Consider the following 15,635-nt stretch of genomic DNA (forward strand, 5'->3'; position numbering starts at 1 on the left):
CAGAAGACATTTAAGTCTGCTGTTTAAGACCAATCTTTGAAAACAAGTTACAAGTGTGTAAATTCATATTTTTAAAAAGTGAAACGTTTTTCTGAAACAGCGTGTAGTTTTTCCTCATTGTTACTCCGATGGGAACAAGCGGTGAATTTGTTGGGGATTATTTTCAGCTGCGGATTAATGCACATTTAGAGTTTTTGCTAACGCTCATTAATGTCTCCCAGCAAAACAAAGAGGAAAGAAAATATATAAAGATCAGTTAATTATTGATTTTGGTTTCATTGAAAAAAAATACAGAATATCAACAAACGTGTTCTTTAACGTGGTTCCCCAATTTGAGTTAACTTCAGCTAGCTAACATCATTGTATTCTGGGTTAGTTGAAGCGCACACAACAATGTGACCTGGTTCTCTTTACAGCTGCAAAGATTTGGCAATTTACAGAAATCAAACATTTTCATAGGCTTTTATGTGTTCGCTCGTCGTCAAATTCCACGTGTTGTAATTGAACTTGACGACTAAAATGATTCTCACCAACAAAACAACACAAAAATAAAACCGTTTCTTTTACATGATACGGTACGTCACACAATGTTCAAATAAAATAATATTTAAAACACATTATTCATATTATTCTTTCATATAACATGCCGGCTGAATTAAGAGTAAATTCTAAAACAGTACGATGTTAAAACATAAAAACTGAAACGTCTCTTCAGGTTAATTTAATGACAATAAAAAAATGTTCCTATTATTACTGATTTTTAAAATGGCCTCAGACAAAAAGCACAAAAAGCACAAAAAGCACAAAAAGCAGCAGGCTCAGATGGTTGAACTCGAGCTTTGAAGTCTGTTCGATTTGAGGTCCGTTTAAATGTAAAACAAGTTGACGGTTGCCGACGGCGATTAAAGAGCGAAGCGTCACTACTTTCACCCTTTTTTTGTTTTGCAGACGACTTTTGTGTAAAAACTGAAATTACAAGAAAAAGTGAGTTGTAATGAAATGAAAAGTGTTAGTGGGTCGAGAGAACTTCATCTGAAGTCTTTTGTCGACATCTTTGCGACGAACATTAGCATTTCAAAATTAGCAAATTTAAGCAAATATCCGAGCTAACGTTAAATGCCAGTCAGCTAAATCCTCTTATTGCATTTGGTGACTGTTTGTTTGACTGTTCTACTGAAAATATGGATCTTAATTTTGAAGGCAGGATTTGGGTCAATATTATTCACTAAAATCAAAAGCAAGCAGGATTTTCTGTTTTAAGAAAAATCACCTAAAAATCTATTTTGCACGTTTTTTTCGGGGGCTAACATAAACGCTAGCTTCTCCAACAGGCTAGCATCAGCTGCGCTTCGAGTATCGTCGACAGAGTTGTAATTTTTAGGCAATTTAGAATTTCTTTCAAACATATTACAAAACAGAATATTTAGCCAGTTTATTACAGGAAGACTTTTTGACACGCAGTTCGCAAACTACTCTAGCTAGTGAGGAGGAGCTAATAAGGTAGCATCATAGGCTGCTAACTCTCCTGACTTTATTTATTTATTTTTAATCAGGACCGAACATTTGTTGTTGTTGATTTAAGGAAGAGTTACTAACATGCTAACTGTCCATTAAGCTCCTTAGCTGGGTTGCTAATTAAACGGCGAGTTGACGGAGTTATCTGGTGTTTGTACGTTTGTCTCGTTACAAAAACATCTCGACACTCAAACACGTAAAAGCGAATGATGCAATTCATAGCTAGCATAGCGTCCTCCGTTATAACCGCGGTCCCGTGGGGGTTAGCGCTGGCGGCGTGGATTCACCAAAACTGAAAGTGACATCATTTATTTCGTCCCTTTACTTTTGCCAAAAAAACCTGCTGGTTGAAATGAAGCGACGTCACGGCGACTTTTTAAGCTTTTAAACGTTAGCGTGCCTCGAAGGTGCCGACGGCTCCTAATATGCTCCTCCTACTTGTTCCCTCAGCGTGGGTACCGTTGCTCCTGTGACTCCTCCTACTTGTTCCCTCAGCCTGGGTACCGTTGCTCCTGTGACTCCTCCTACTTGTTCCCTCAGCCTGGGTACCGTTGCTCCTGTGACTCCTCCTACTTGTTCCCTCAGCCTGGGTACCGTTGCTCCTGTGACTCCTCCTACTTGTTCCCTCAGCCTGGGTACCGTTGCTCCTGTGACTCCTCCTACTTGTTCCCTCAGCGTGGGTACCGTTGCTCCTGTGACTCCTCCTACTTGTTCCCTCAGCCTGGGTACCGTTGCTCCTGTGACTCCTCCTACTTGTTCCCTCAGCCTGGGTACCGTTGCTCCTGTGACTCCTCCTACTTGTTCCCTCAGCCTGGGTACCGTTGCTCCTGTGACTCCTCCTACCCGGCGAACACCTGCGGTTTGAGTGGCGGCGGCAGGTTGTCGTTGTCCATGTTGTTGGCGTCGATGGCAGAAACGTTGCGGGTCTGGATCTCCAGCGGATATTTCTCCAGGATGTCGTTCACCTCTCGCTGCACTTTGTCGGGCCAGGACGCCAGGTCGGCCCGCAGACTCTCGGCAGCCTCCATCAGCGCCTCCTGCCGGCCGCCGAGGCCCGACAGCACGTCCAGGTTGCGGTCGAGCTGAGCGAGGACCGGGTTGGCGGCGGCGGCGCCGAGTCCCGGACCGGCGTCGGGCCAGTCGCCCTCCGAGCCGCTGAATCGTGGCGACGCCTGACCCGACATGTAGCGCTCGAACTCCTCCGGGGAAAGATTGAGAGACTGAGCGTCCAGCTTCTCGATGAAGGCGGCGGCGCAGCACTGAAACAGAAACAACATCCTGTCAGCGGCTTCATCACACCGAGTCACACCGAGTCACACCGAGTCAAACCGAGTCACACCGAGTCAAACCGAGTCACACCGAGTCACACCGAGTCAAACCGAGTCACACCGAGTCAAACCGAGTCAAACCGAGTCAAACCGAGTCACACCGAGTCAAACCGAGTCACACCGAGTCACACCGAGTCAAACCGAGTCACACCGAGTCACACCGAGTCACACCGAGTCACACCGAGTCACACCGAGTCACACCGAGTCAAACCGAGTCACACCGAGTCAAACCGAGTCACACCGAGTCACACCGAGTCAAACCGAGTCACACCGAGTCACACCGAGTCACACCGAGTCAAACCGAGTCACACCGAGTCACACCGAGTCACACAGCGGTAACGTGGTTCTGCACGAACGACGAACACTTCGATATTCAGTTCGTGGTCGGGACGCAGGTACTAAACACTTTATATGCTAGTTTAGCATAAAGACTGAAAAACAACCAGAAACACAGCGAACGCACAAACTGACGTTACATCTGGTTTCTTTGATAATTCTTCGTACCAGACGTGTTTCCTCACTTTAAAGCCACTGAAAGATTCAAGTCTTAAAAAACTGTTTTTCCGTGACATAATATTCACAACTTTTTCTGCTCCTTTTTATTATTGTTTGTATTTTTTGTATTGTTCTCCGGGTGTCTCCTTGCTCCACCTACCAGTCTCTGGCTCTCTCTCCACACCTGTCTCCTGTTAGCCCCGCCCACCTCACCTTGCTGATCTCAGTCCGTATTTATACTCCCAGTCTTTCCCGACTCGTTGCCGGTTTCTCACGTCCATCATGTGTTCGTCTGCTTCCTGGAGTCGAGCCGTCTCCAGTGTTCAGACATTTATTGGACTGGATGTTTGTAACGTTCCTGCCAGGTGGACTCACTTCCTCTGCTCATGTTTGATGCCTTTCAGTTAGTAAGTGAAGCTCGTTTCGTTTCGTTTCATCTTCTGTGTCATCTATCAGATGAAAAACCTCTTGACATCTTATTTTTTAAGAGTTTAAGACTCAAAGCCTCATTTTACTGACTCTATTTTCAATATTTTATTATCTGTATAAATTAATCTGCTAATTACTCTTAATCTTATTATCTGGATTAATTGATTCATCGGTTTGATTATGTAATTCCCCAAAGCTCATTTACGATCACATATAATGAAGAGAAGCAGCAAATCTTCATATTTTAGAGGCTTAATGGGGAATTCTTGCTTAAATAGTGATTTAAATTATAAATATATTATTAAAATAGCACCATTAGATTCTGACTTGTACATTTCTAAATCCCAGTTGGTGCACAAAACTACATTATGTCCCCACTATTACTGTAGAATAACCAGAGATTGTTCCAGTGTTTACGTCGGCTGTGATGAGTCAGCGTTCTGCAGGTAAACATTTGTCTGTCTGGAGGTTAACGATGAGTCAGCGTGCCGATGCAGAACCACACGGAGGCCTGCAGCTCGGAGATGAGCGGAGAGTTTTAAACACACCAGGTTGGTGAAGTAGTAGCCGTCCTCTCCGGTCATCAGCCGGCTCGGGTTGCAGAACCGTGTGATGTACTGGATGTTGGACTGAAGCCGCGGAGGGTTGGCCTTCAGCACGATGTAGATGAGCGCCGGCAGGAAGTCGTCGGCGGAGGCCGGCTCGTTCTTGGTGATCTTGATGGCGCTGAAGATTTGTTTACTGCAGCGCGTGATGCAGCCCAGCTTGTCCCGAGGAACCCTCTTCGAGTCCATCTCGATGACGTCTGCAGGACACCGAGACAGAAGAGACGCGTTGATGCAGCGTCACACGTCAAACTCTCCGACCTTCACGGATCAACGGTTGAATTTATTGACAAAATCCAGCCACATTATTTCATCCCCAGCAGTTTTACATCACCGACTCATCTTACGGTTGTTTTATTTAGTTTTTTCTTCCTTTGATTGTTTTGTTTAAAAAAAAAAAAATGACAGAAAAAAAAGTTTCTTTGTTGTTTTTCAGGAAATATCAGAACTGCTTCCTCTAACTGGACCAGATGGGCATCCACAGGTACGTTTACATGCTAATTAATGTTCCTATTATTATATGTTAGAAAAACAAGTGTAAGACACGACGATTCTGCAGCGTAATTCAATACATTTTTTACAGTTTTACCAAAGAATGACAGAAAATATAGAATAGCTACAAATATGTTTTGACTACAATAATTTATTGTTATTTAAATCCCATATTTGCCAGTAATTCCAAAGCTGAAGCTAACAATGACTCCTAGTTAAATATTACCATGAGCTGCAGTCATGTATGGATTACTGAACACAACTCGGTGTAAAGATTTCAAAGACTTCTGATTCCTTCTCAAAGGAGAACGCAGGACATGTGATTCACAGAGCAGATTAGCTGTTTAATTCTCGTAGGACTTTAAATCTGCAATAATTATTATTATTATTATATATTTTTTCGTCTGCTGAAGGCAGCAGAAACATGCGAACACTCGCTGGTATTTCTGAGGCAACTGTTCCCAATATTCACTGTTTTAGCTTCGTTTTTGGTCTCCACCACCGACAGACTGTTTATAAAAGTGTTCGTAGCTTCAGGTCTGTAAAATGGTTCTGATGCAGAAGTGTCTTCAACTGCAATACCAGCGAGTGCCACTAGAGGTCGGCTCCAAAAAGCCTCCGGCTCCATAGACTCCCATTCAACTTCTCTCATCAAATCCAAAGTGAATAAAATGTGTCCATCAGTTATCTCGGTGTTGTTAGCTAAAGTCACTCCTTCTTCTTAGTTTTCTGGAGGTCCATCTGAAAATAATCCCTCATTCATTAGAAAAGAAGATTCAAGAAGACCTGTTTTTGGGGGCGTGTCTGTTTGATTGACAGGCCCGTGGTGCAGTCAGGTTACAGCTATCGGTGGGCGGGACGTAGTATCACAACAGTAAAGTTCAGACAGCGTAGCGAGTGTCCTTGGTGTAAAAATATCAACCACAGTTCTCTGACCTGTTATCGCTTTGACTACGTTCTCGGAGACTTCGGGGATTTCTTCATCCATGGACACACACAGCATCTCGATGGTCACCCAGTGTAACGCCCTGCAACACAGACCGTTGACATTGCGGTCACTGGAGGAAGCCTGAAGGTTTTTTTTTGCCCATGATGTAACAGTACACATTTGTTTCAGTCACTTCACCCCTGAATGACAAACTTGTGCAGCTGACGCACACGGCTAAAAAACACTGTTGTGTAATCAGCTGCAGTTTCAAAAACAGCTGCAGATTAAAGACAAAAGAAACATCACACTTTCACTTTCTAGTAATTACTACCAATATAAATGATCACTGGCTGTTGTGGATTTAAAAAGGCCCACCGGATCCTGTGCTGTGTGGCCAAGTCCTTCTTCTCGTCATCAGTGGTTTCCGGGCAGAAAACGCTCTTGTACAGACGAGTCATGATGTATTTCTCCACCTGGTCCATCACCTGCTCCACAGACTCTGAGGAGACTGACCAACAAACATTTATCAGCCCACAGAAAAAACTAAAAAGGAAAATTCTGCTTGTGCTGCCACCTAGTGGCTCCTGCTGAATGAGCGGTAACCTTTATCTCCTCGAGGGGAATGTGCTTGCACAAGATCATCAACAACAGGACAACATATATTCTGACAAGGTTATGGTCTGTCTAAGTTTCACCAGAAAGCAGTTGGACTTTTAGTTTGTAAACTAAAAGAAGTCCAGCTGCCTTCGAATAAAGATTCACTTCATCTGGTTGGAGCTCGTCCAGCAGCTGAATGAACAACGGATGTAATGTTGGTTTCTGTCGGCATCCGCTCGGATCTATAATATATAATCTAGATCTATAATCCAACATGAGCTAAAGTCATGCTGGAGTTCCTGATTATTAAATGAATAAATATCAATATGTTGCTGAACCTTTTCTGAACCGACCTTTAAAGTGACTCATCAAGCGGTCCGCCAGGTTCTGGTAGAAATCCTGAACGCACTCCGACAGCTCGTCAGCACCGAGGTCCTGTCAGGACGAGAAGGTCCACAACCGTTACTAACATCGACCAGCTCACGGAGAGACTCGAAAGGAGACCTATCGTTATTATTCCTGCGCCGCCAGACGTGAAGTCCACGCACCTTCTTGCTCGACATGTTCACGAGGAAGACTCGGCACTGCTTGTGGATCTCCCGGCCGGGCTTCTGCAGGTTCTTCAAGTACTCCACGAAGTCTCTGGACACCTGGTCGGTATCGAAGCTGGCGTGCCGGCTGATGGACGGACTGGGCGTCTTGCCCTCCTGGGTTTCTGATGATGGAGAACCAGGTTTAGAAGATGTAAAACTTCTGGCTACCTTCCCCTCCTTGGTCTTGTGTCTATATCGAGCTGCTTCATGTCAACAAAATCAATAATAAATCATATGTAAATAATTCCCCACACAGATGTCAGTACTACAAAATAATTCCAGTGCTTCTATTTCCACATGAATCTACAGTCGACCGCTGAATGCTTTGATCGATAGTCAGTCAGTGATCACTCACCAGTCAGCTGCTCGTTATTCCTACGTGGATGAGCAGATTCGTCATTTGTGTTTTTAAGTTGTTTTCATTTGAAGCTGTTCAGATTCTGGACAAACTAAAGACGTGAGGAAACTCAGCTACACGACGGTCCCTCGTCGGCACGAACTTTTCTTGGGTCTGATAATTGGACGAGTTTCGACCGACTCTGTGATTTTCAGGCTCCAGTTCTGCTTTCAAATGATCTGATTTATTAGAACCGTGAATGAAACTTCATAAGGTTGGTAGTTCAATGCCCTCGTTCCTCCTGACCACATGACGAAGTGTCCTTGGGCAAGAAGATCCTGACTTCAAGGAAAATGCTGCTCTGAACTGAACTTGTAACCAAGCAGGGAAGATATTTGTCCGATTAAAACACCAACGTATCGCGTGAATACGGAAACCCAACGCCCGATCCAACGAGCTAAAGGAGCGAGTCGTGTTTTCTGCGCTACCTTTCTTGGAAGCCGTGCGAGACGAAGGGCTGAAGAACTTCTTAACGGTGGTAACTTTACGCGTCTTCTCGTTGGTCTTCTTCTCCTCGAACTTGGAGAAAGGGCCCAGGGAGGCGAGTCCCGGGGGCTGATGTGGTGCCGTGGACTGGGTCTGGTTCTGGGTCTGGTTCTGGGATCCGTGACTACTGGCATACGCTGCCTCCTCCTCCCGTTGCAACCTGGAGCCGAGGAAAAGTTACAGAGAATCAGTGGAAAACTGTGAGGAAGAAGAAGCTGTATTTATCGTGGAGCGATACGACGAAAACGTTGACGCACTAAATCTAAACGTCTTTTCCTCCGGAGATATCGGACAGTTGAATTTTTGATTTTGTTCCCCCTCGATGGTTATTGAAGGTCTTACTTTTCTGCCAAGGCCCAGTCGTCCTGGATCTGTTTCTGCCGCACCCGCTGGTACTCCTCCCTCCAGCACTTGGAGCACAGGCCCTGCCATGCCGCGTTGCCATAGTAACCGCATCCCTTTTTGCACAGCAGGTCCGATTGGTCCACGTGTATGCCCCGTCGCTCCGTCCGCTGACTCATAACGCCGGACGACCTGGGCTGAAAGACGCATGCGTCAGGTTCGTTCGTGTGCTCTGTTTATGAGTATTACACCGTTTATATTCGATACATTCAGGTACCAAATTATGGGATGGCCTCGCCCATCTGACAAAAAGCTGTTCCTCTATTAAATGCTTGAAAAGGTGCTTAAAAAAATATTGACCTTCTGTTTTGTAACTGCAACATATATAAACTCTCTCCTTCTGCTTTTATATTGACTTCATTGTTTTTGCTCTAATTGTTGTATATTCTGTTTGTTTCCATTATTTTTATGTACGAATATTATTACGTAAACTTTGTATTTTGAACTTTTAAACATTATCTAGATGGAAGGCTTCAAATGATCCCACTGGTTATTGTTTTGCCTCTTCGTGTTGCTGCACTGAATTATTTATCATTTTGTAAAATCTTATGCGTTTTTAATTTGTGCAAATCAAATCAAATCAAATCAAGCCTTGGTTCAGCTGCCAGGAGAGGACTTGATCAAACTCTTAGTAAGATGTTACTCCACTTCAAACCTCCAGATCAGCTCTGGTCGAGCTCTATTAAAAGATTAGAGATAATTCCTAAGAACATATTTCCTTTTAAATCCCATCGCTGGGACCAAGTGAACATTTGTGCCAGATTTGAAGGAATTCACTCATTGAATGATGTCGGCGAGACAGATGGACGTGACGTCAGATGGACGTGACGTCAGAGCGACCTGTTCGTGACGATGGCTCCATGCAGGACACGAGCGCAGTTTTTAGGGACTCTGAGATTTCTTGGTGCGTTTTTGCACCATAAATGTAGATGTTCAACCTCAAACCTCCCGGTCCTCTGAACTCTGTTCAGGTGTCAGACAGGTTGACTAACGTGTTCCTGCAGATGGATGCAGGTGAGACCGGTGACGTAAAGGCCACAGCATGTGATTGACATGATGTTCATACTTCTTGCGGCTCTGTTGGAGCCCTCGCGCTCCGTGTGGAGGCCCGTAGCCTTAAAGTCATCGTTACGTGTGAGTCTCCACTCGTTTATTCAGGCTTTTATGTCATTTGTTTGCCCCTCTGGAGGTCAGCAAGCTGAAAACACAACAACAACCCGCAGCTGTGTTTTTCTGAACGATCACACGGAACCGAGGCAGCAAATAACATCACGCGCGCAGTCTGATCCGTGCACGCGCCCGGTGCGCCGCTTCGGGACTCACCTGAGATGTTCGGAGGACAGAAGCGGGTACCGACCTCCTCCTCTGCGTTTCCGCGCTGTGATGACAAAAACCGTGAAAGTCTGGACAACTACGTCACCGTGATAGCAACCCGGAAGCGCGGTAGTTGCGCCCCGATGAGAGTGTTTTTGTTTTTTTCTGTTTATGATCCTGAAGCAGAACCGGGATTATTCTAAAGGGAAATAAAATCACACGTACAGGATTGTTCTGCCGAGAAATGCGTCCAGGACTGATTCTAGAGGAGTGGTTAATGTCGTCATGGCGAGCTCGGCGGAGGTCACGTGACTGACGGAGAACGCCGAGCTCGTACGAGCTCGTTTATTGACCGTCGGGTTAATGATCAGTGATCGTGTTTGAATGCCAGTCTGATTAAAAGAAGTTGTATCGATCAGCTGCACTGACTGTGAGACTGAAGGTTATTACAAACCTTCTGTAGCAGTCACGTTCGTCTCGATCACTTCCTTTTGTTGACCGTTTACATTATTGACCAAACAAGAACTTTGTCACACTTCTCAAATATTGATTTTTTTTTTTTTTTTTTTTTTTTTTTCAGGGCACAGAGCTTCACTCTTCAAATAAATCCTGAACGTTTGACCTTTGACCAGACAGATTTAAATCCACCAGCTGGAGTGAGAGTCTATGGAGGAAAAAATATTACATTGTGTGCATGAAGTACTAAATAGAGGCCTTGAGATACTAAATCGTGACCATGAATTATTAAATCATGTACACGAAATAGGACGAAAGTGCAGCAGAGGTGGAGCTCCGCCCACAGTGAGACACAGAGATCAGAGGACAGAAACACAGCAGAGACCGGAAAGGAAGGTTGCTCATAAATTAGGTAAATAAATAGAATAATATCAGCTGGACCGCAACACCAGGGGGCGGAGCTATAAAGAGTGTCTGTCACCTAGTGAGTGACAGATAACAGTTACACCTGAATTTTCAAATTAAAAGCCCTCCAGTTTCACAGGGTCCAGCCATGTGCTCAGTTTATAGGACTGTTTTTCTCTGAGGAGGGGTAGGGGGTCCCAGCTGGAGGGAAAACAGGATTTTCCTGTTGAATCTTATTCTAAAATGCTTTCTTTGACAATTTTCAAACCAGTTTGGCCACACAAGAGTTTGGGTGGTGCTCAGCTATGTGAATAAATGTTACTGAACATGAGTAGCTCTTCATTTTGTCAAAAGTAGCTCTTAAAGGAAAAAAAAGAAAGATGGGAGACTCCTAGTATAAACATGGTCTCTTTTGGACAAATGGGTCATGTCAGTATTTATTTTGGTCGTGTCGATAACGGCCGACGGGAACAGATGAACTCAGCGCGGGTCAGACAGAACAACACTCATAGACAGACATGATCCTAACGGCTCGCGGCTTGTGTCTTCCCTCTCGCGCCACCGTCCAGGAGCTCTTCTCCGCGGCTCGCGACGCCAGCGTCATCCCCGACATCTCCCTGGATCCCGTCCTCACCACCTTCCTGTCGCTGGACTCCTCGGCGGCGCTGCAGCATCAGTACGCCTTCCTGCAGCGCAGCATGAGCCGCGAGCAGCAGGCGGCGTTCGGCCTCAACCTGACCGCGGAGCTGGGCGGCAGCAGGGTCGCCTACGGGGGAGTCGGGGTCGTCGCTCTCGCCCTGTCCGTGCTTTTCGACCAGGTCGCGCATCAGGTAGGTGAAACTGCTTTGAAAGTATAATGCGAGAACAAAAACTGACATTCAGGTTTATTTACAGAGCAAAATCAACAAGTCCCCAAACACAAAGAACAAGCACTTTAAAACTCACTCAGTTTATGAACTCTACAACTGCAGCAGAAACCCAGCAAGATTTATTTGCTCTAAAAAAACCTTTGAGAATATCTTGAAGGTTTCTAGTTATGTTTACAGCTGGATGTGTTTTTTTTGTTCACAGAATTTTCCTCCTGACATTCAAAAAAACATCTTACAAATATTTTGTGTTAACGTTCCTAAATTGTCACAACACTGTCGGATCATTGTGACTCGTTGCTTGAAATATTTTAGTTTCAACTTTTTGTTTGCCTGGAGGCACGGTGGACGTAAACAAACGTGATTTAAACCAGCGCCGTCGACCCCACCAGGTCCGAGCTCAAGGCTCAGCAGAGAGCCAGAGATCGCAGCCTCCGAGGATCTTTGGCATCAGCACTTCCTCCAGAATCGGCCGGATCGTCCACGACTACCTCCGCCTCGTCCCCGGCATCGCCAACGACCGGGAGAAGACGGCCGAGACGACGGAGCTCTACGACAACCTGCTGAAGCTGGAGCTGCTCGACCACTACGACAGGATGACCACGAAGAAGAGGATGAGTTCGGTGTCCATGCAGCAGTGGCTGGCTGGAGCTGCGGTTCATCTGCATGTGAGGATCCACCAGGTCAGGACGGGCAGACCAGGTTGTCACACAAGAAATCCAGGTTTTATTCAAAGGGAACTGGGCTTCATTGAGTTTCTTAAAGACATTTCACCAACTGCCTAAACCGCTTGTTCAGTCCTGTTAGGCGGTGACCTGAGGAAGACTGTTGCTCAACACCAGGGGTGTCAAACTCATTTGAGTTAAGGGGCCACATACGGCCCGCTTTGATCTCAAGTGGGCCAGACCAGTAAAATCGTAGCATAATAACGACAATATTTCTCTTTGTTTAAATCATTGGTGAAGGTTTTTGGATGATAAACCCTGTTTTAAGGTCTTTCTACGATAAACTAGAAACATAAAGACCAAAAACTCAGACATCAGCTGACTGTTTATCTGCCCCGGCTCTCCTCTGCAGATTCCCGTTTGACGTCACAAAGCGAGCAGCGAGCTGCTGCCTCCGGAGCAGACGTCGCATTTACGCTGTTTTTGAAGCAATTACTGGATCGATTAAAAAAAAAATTACAAAAAGTTTGTACTCATAAACCTCCATATTCTCATAGAAATGCAATTTATGTCTTTCTGTAATTTTCACACTTAGCAAAGTCATCCGGCGGGCCGAGCTGGCCGGATCCGGCCCACGGGCCGTATGTTTGACACCCTTGCTCAACACTCAAACCGCTCACTCGTTAGATTAAAGTACACAATACACAGAGATGAAGACGCTGGAGTCAAACCTCTCCTCCTGGTGTTTCCCCCTTGGTGCTACAACTTGCCAAATTAGAAATCTCAACTCCGGATAGAACCGGTCGGTGAAGATCCGGCACTTCAGACTTCTCGGTTTCTGGCTAACCCAAATAGGGATTATTTTTTATATATTTAACTAAATATAAACACTGTAATTTCCTGGACACAGTTTGTACCAAAACAACATAATGGATCAGTGTTGGGAAACAGCCGGTCCTGTCTGAGTTTCAGACTCTCCGTACTTTGATTCTAATAATCGTACGAGGTTGAAGGCGACTTTTTAGCTTCTTGTAGGGTCGTCAACACCGTGAGAGTTGTTCAGGTCGCACGTTGGACCCGTCCGGATCGTTGCGGTCACAACAGCTGTTCACGGCTCATCACGTAACGACTGTCGAGGTGTTAAAGACCCCCGAAGAAGTTTCAACAAGGAACTTGCGTCTATTCTTTCAAAAACTGAAGAAGTCTTTCGGATGAGAAGGAAACTCAAAGAAGTCCCGTTTCGTTTGGATAAAACTTGCATTGACCTTTGACCTGGATAACTGAGAAACCTTCACAGACTTAAAACAAATGCTTAAATATGTGGTTGTGGGCGGATCTCAGTGCATCTCTTCTTCCTCCAACAGGTTCGTCTGCAGTCGGTCCCGTTGGGATCGGCTGAGTCTCTGCGTTTGTCTTATAAGACGGGTTTAGGTCGACTGGTTCAGGGCTACGCCGCCTATCTGCGTCGAAACGTCCAGGAGACCACGGGACCGGCAAAACCCAGAACCGGGACATCCAGCGGGCCGACGCGAGCCAACGCAGCGAGCATTACCAATAGTCTGCTCTTCAATGGTAGCCTGGTTGGTCCAAATATCTCCGCTGATAAACTAAATGAAACTTCCGCTTTCAATTTAAGTTCTGGATCCGGTGAAGACTTTGGACTCGCTGAGCTGAAAGGTCGCAGCGACACCACGGCAGGTATGAGAAACAGAAAGACGCTCAACGCCTCGACCGGACGCGGCGAGGAGGAGGACGAAGGCCGGCTCGGTCTGCTGGTCATCGAGCCTTCGAGAAACATGAGTCACGAGGTGCGCCATCACCCTTGCGAGTCCCCGGCCATACAACAGGCGCTGGTGACTCGTATCATGAACGCCCAGGACCTGGAGAGGAACCGGGACTTCTTCATTTTCCCCGAACGAGTCCTCTACGGCCTCCTCCGGCAGAACAACGACTTCCAGTTGGGGACTAATTAGACCGACAGGAACCGTTTGAAATCTCTCATTGATCGATGCGAGGTCGCAGAAATGAACTCGACGTCGATGTTATCTTCAAATAACCTCAAGCTCATCACTTTTCTTATTCTCTGTCAGGCGGCATTAAAAGTTCCCTTTAAATGACCACAGATACGACAACCTGTTCTCATTCCTCAGAGCGTCAGGAATTCCCACAAAGTGACCTTCGGCAAGACGTACGCACAAGATACTTTACGTCTGCATCGAAGGAGGTCATGTGACGAAGTAAAAAGAGGGCGAAGGAGGTCGGGGGTTGTTGTCACCTGGGAGACGCGTGTTCAAATCCACGACAAAGCAAAAGTCAACGTAGATTTCTAGTAAGAAACGCGTGACGTTTTTAACTATTTTAACTTTTTGTAACTTTCATAACAAAGCCTGCATGATTTCTCAAACCTAACCAAGTAGTTTCAGTGTCCAAACCTACCCGAACTTACATCTTCCGTACAAAAACTACAAGAGTAAAAAGTGACTTCCTGCGGCCTCCTTCATTGACTGGTAACCTCAACGAGACTTTATACTAAACTAAGCTTCGATAAGATAACTAAGCTAAGCTAAGCCAGGCTAACTGTCTCCTGGCTCCCGTTTGTTTGGCACACAGACGTGAGATCTTTTTATCAAACTCTGCAAGAAACTAAACATATTTTCATCATATTAAATGATCCTTTTAAGTCCAACATCGCTGCAGTAAATCCTCCTTCCATTAATCCAGAAAAACTTATATTTTAATTATTGGATATTGAGTGACAGAATGATGTTGTTTTATTATAAGATGGATATATTCTCCACATACGATCAGTTCAATAGTTTCCTTTTTTAAATGTTTTGAATCACTGTTTCTCTTGATGCATTCAATTTTATTGAAAAATTAAAATTAGTCACTATAACTGGAATAGTTCTCTTTAAATGTAAAATCCATTGAACCTCGTAGAAAATCGCTTTGTTGTAGAGTATCATATACATATATTCATGTAGGGTTTTTGTAAGAATATTATAATATAATGCAGCATTGCCCTCCAGTGGTAGACAATTATAGCAGCCATTTGTAAACGCCACATTGTCAGTCAGGTGCCTCTGAATCCCAATAACATCAATACAAATCTTTTATCACATCCCATATGTACACTAGGGCCCACGAATCGTAAACCACATGTCATGTTTTCATGTAAACGTGAAGAAACATGTGAAATGTTTAAGTTTCTCATATATCTGGGTCAGCATTTAAATTTAAACAAATTTGTGTCACTGCTAACTGCACAAAAGACAAGACTGGTTCTAATAATTCTGTTTTGTTCTGTATTGTGTTTTTGATGGGATAGATGCCTGTTTAACAATCTATTACCGTTATTTATTTTCTTTTATAGAAAAAGTGCAGATATCTGGGAAAAAAATAATATGAAAATAAACAGTAACAAAATAAAATGGAAAAACAGCACGTGCCTGTAAAAAAAAAAGTAATTTATATAAAAAAATATATATTTATATATATTTAAAAATAATAAAATGAAAAGAAAAACAGCACGTGTCTGACTGTAGAGGGCGCAGTTAAACTTCACAGCGGACAGCCGGTGAGAAATCCAGCAGCGGAAGAAGAAGAAGAAGAAGAAGAAGAAGAAGAAGAAGAAGAAGAAGAAGAAGAAGGAGGAGGAGCGG

At 44.7% G+C, this 15,635-nt stretch overlaps 2 protein-coding genes across 3 annotated transcripts; one reads left to right on the forward strand and one right to left on the reverse strand.

The window, feature by feature from the left end:
* Positions 1 to 62: 62 nt before the first annotated feature.
* Positions 63 to 9,826, reverse strand: rabgef1 (RAB guanine nucleotide exchange factor (GEF) 1). 2 transcript variants are annotated; one of them, XM_069709598.1, is made up of 9 exons: positions 9,591 to 9,826; positions 8,208 to 8,399; positions 7,808 to 8,025; positions 6,938 to 7,104; positions 6,743 to 6,824; positions 6,168 to 6,300; positions 5,801 to 5,892; positions 4,316 to 4,572; positions 63 to 2,774 (listed from the first exon to the last, which is right to left on the reverse strand). In XM_069709598.1, exons 2-9 carry the CDS (start codon positions 8,384 to 8,386, stop codon positions 2,355 to 2,357), a joined length of 1,548 nt encoding a protein of 515 aa, XP_069565699.1. In that variant the 5' UTR covers positions 8,387 to 8,399; positions 9,591 to 9,826; the 3' UTR covers positions 63 to 2,354. The 2 variants fall into 2 exon arrangements, with proteins under 2 accessions (XP_069565699.1, XP_069565698.1); XM_069709597.1 differs by having other exon boundaries at positions 8,208 to 8,404; positions 9,591 to 9,825.
* Positions 9,827 to 10,909: 1,083 nt separating this feature from the next.
* On the forward strand, positions 10,910 to 14,222 carry LOC138627375 (uncharacterized). Its single transcript, XM_069709653.1, has 3 exons — positions 10,910 to 11,272; positions 11,701 to 11,991; positions 13,338 to 14,222. Exons 1-3 carry the CDS (start codon positions 10,961 to 10,963, stop codon positions 13,944 to 13,946), a joined length of 1,212 nt encoding a protein of 403 aa, XP_069565754.1. The 5' UTR covers positions 10,910 to 10,960; the 3' UTR covers positions 13,947 to 14,222.
* Positions 14,223 to 15,635: the final 1,413 nt, after the last annotated feature.

The sequence above is a fragment of the Brachyistius frenatus genome, unplaced genomic scaffold, assembly GCF_029030835.1.
Source record: "Brachyistius frenatus isolate BFR_SWC_R1_liver_20210118 unplaced genomic scaffold, ASM2903083v1 Contig_84, whole genome shotgun sequence".
Classification (NCBI taxonomy): domain Eukaryota; kingdom Metazoa; phylum Chordata; class Actinopteri; family Embiotocidae; genus Brachyistius; species Brachyistius frenatus.

Excerpts from the sequence above, each read along its gene's own strand:
- LOC138627375 (XM_069709653.1), top strand. The coding sequence starts at position 10,961 with ATGATCCTAACGGCTCGCGGCTTGTGTCTTCCCTCTCGCGCCACCGTC. Across the intron at positions 11,273-11,700 it reads TCGACCAGGTCGCGCATCAG|GTCCGAGCTCAAGGCTCAGC; the intron begins GTAGGTGAAACT and ends CGACCCCACCAG. Across the intron at positions 11,992-13,337 it reads TGCATGTGAGGATCCACCAG|GTTCGTCTGCAGTCGGTCCC; the intron begins GTCAGGACGGGC and ends TTCCTCCAACAG.
- rabgef1 (XM_069709598.1), bottom strand. The coding sequence starts at position 8,386 with ATGAGTCAGCGGACGGAGCGACGGGGCATACACGTGGACCAATCGGAC. Across the intron at positions 6,301-6,742 it reads CTTGATGAGTCACTTTAAAG|TCTCCTCAGAGTCTGTGGAG; the intron begins GTCGGTTCAGAA and ends TTTGTTGGTCAG. Across the intron at positions 5,893-6,167 it reads GCCACACAGCACAGGATCCG|GGCGTTACACTGGGTGACCA; the intron begins GTGGGCCTTTTT and ends TCTGTGTTGCAG.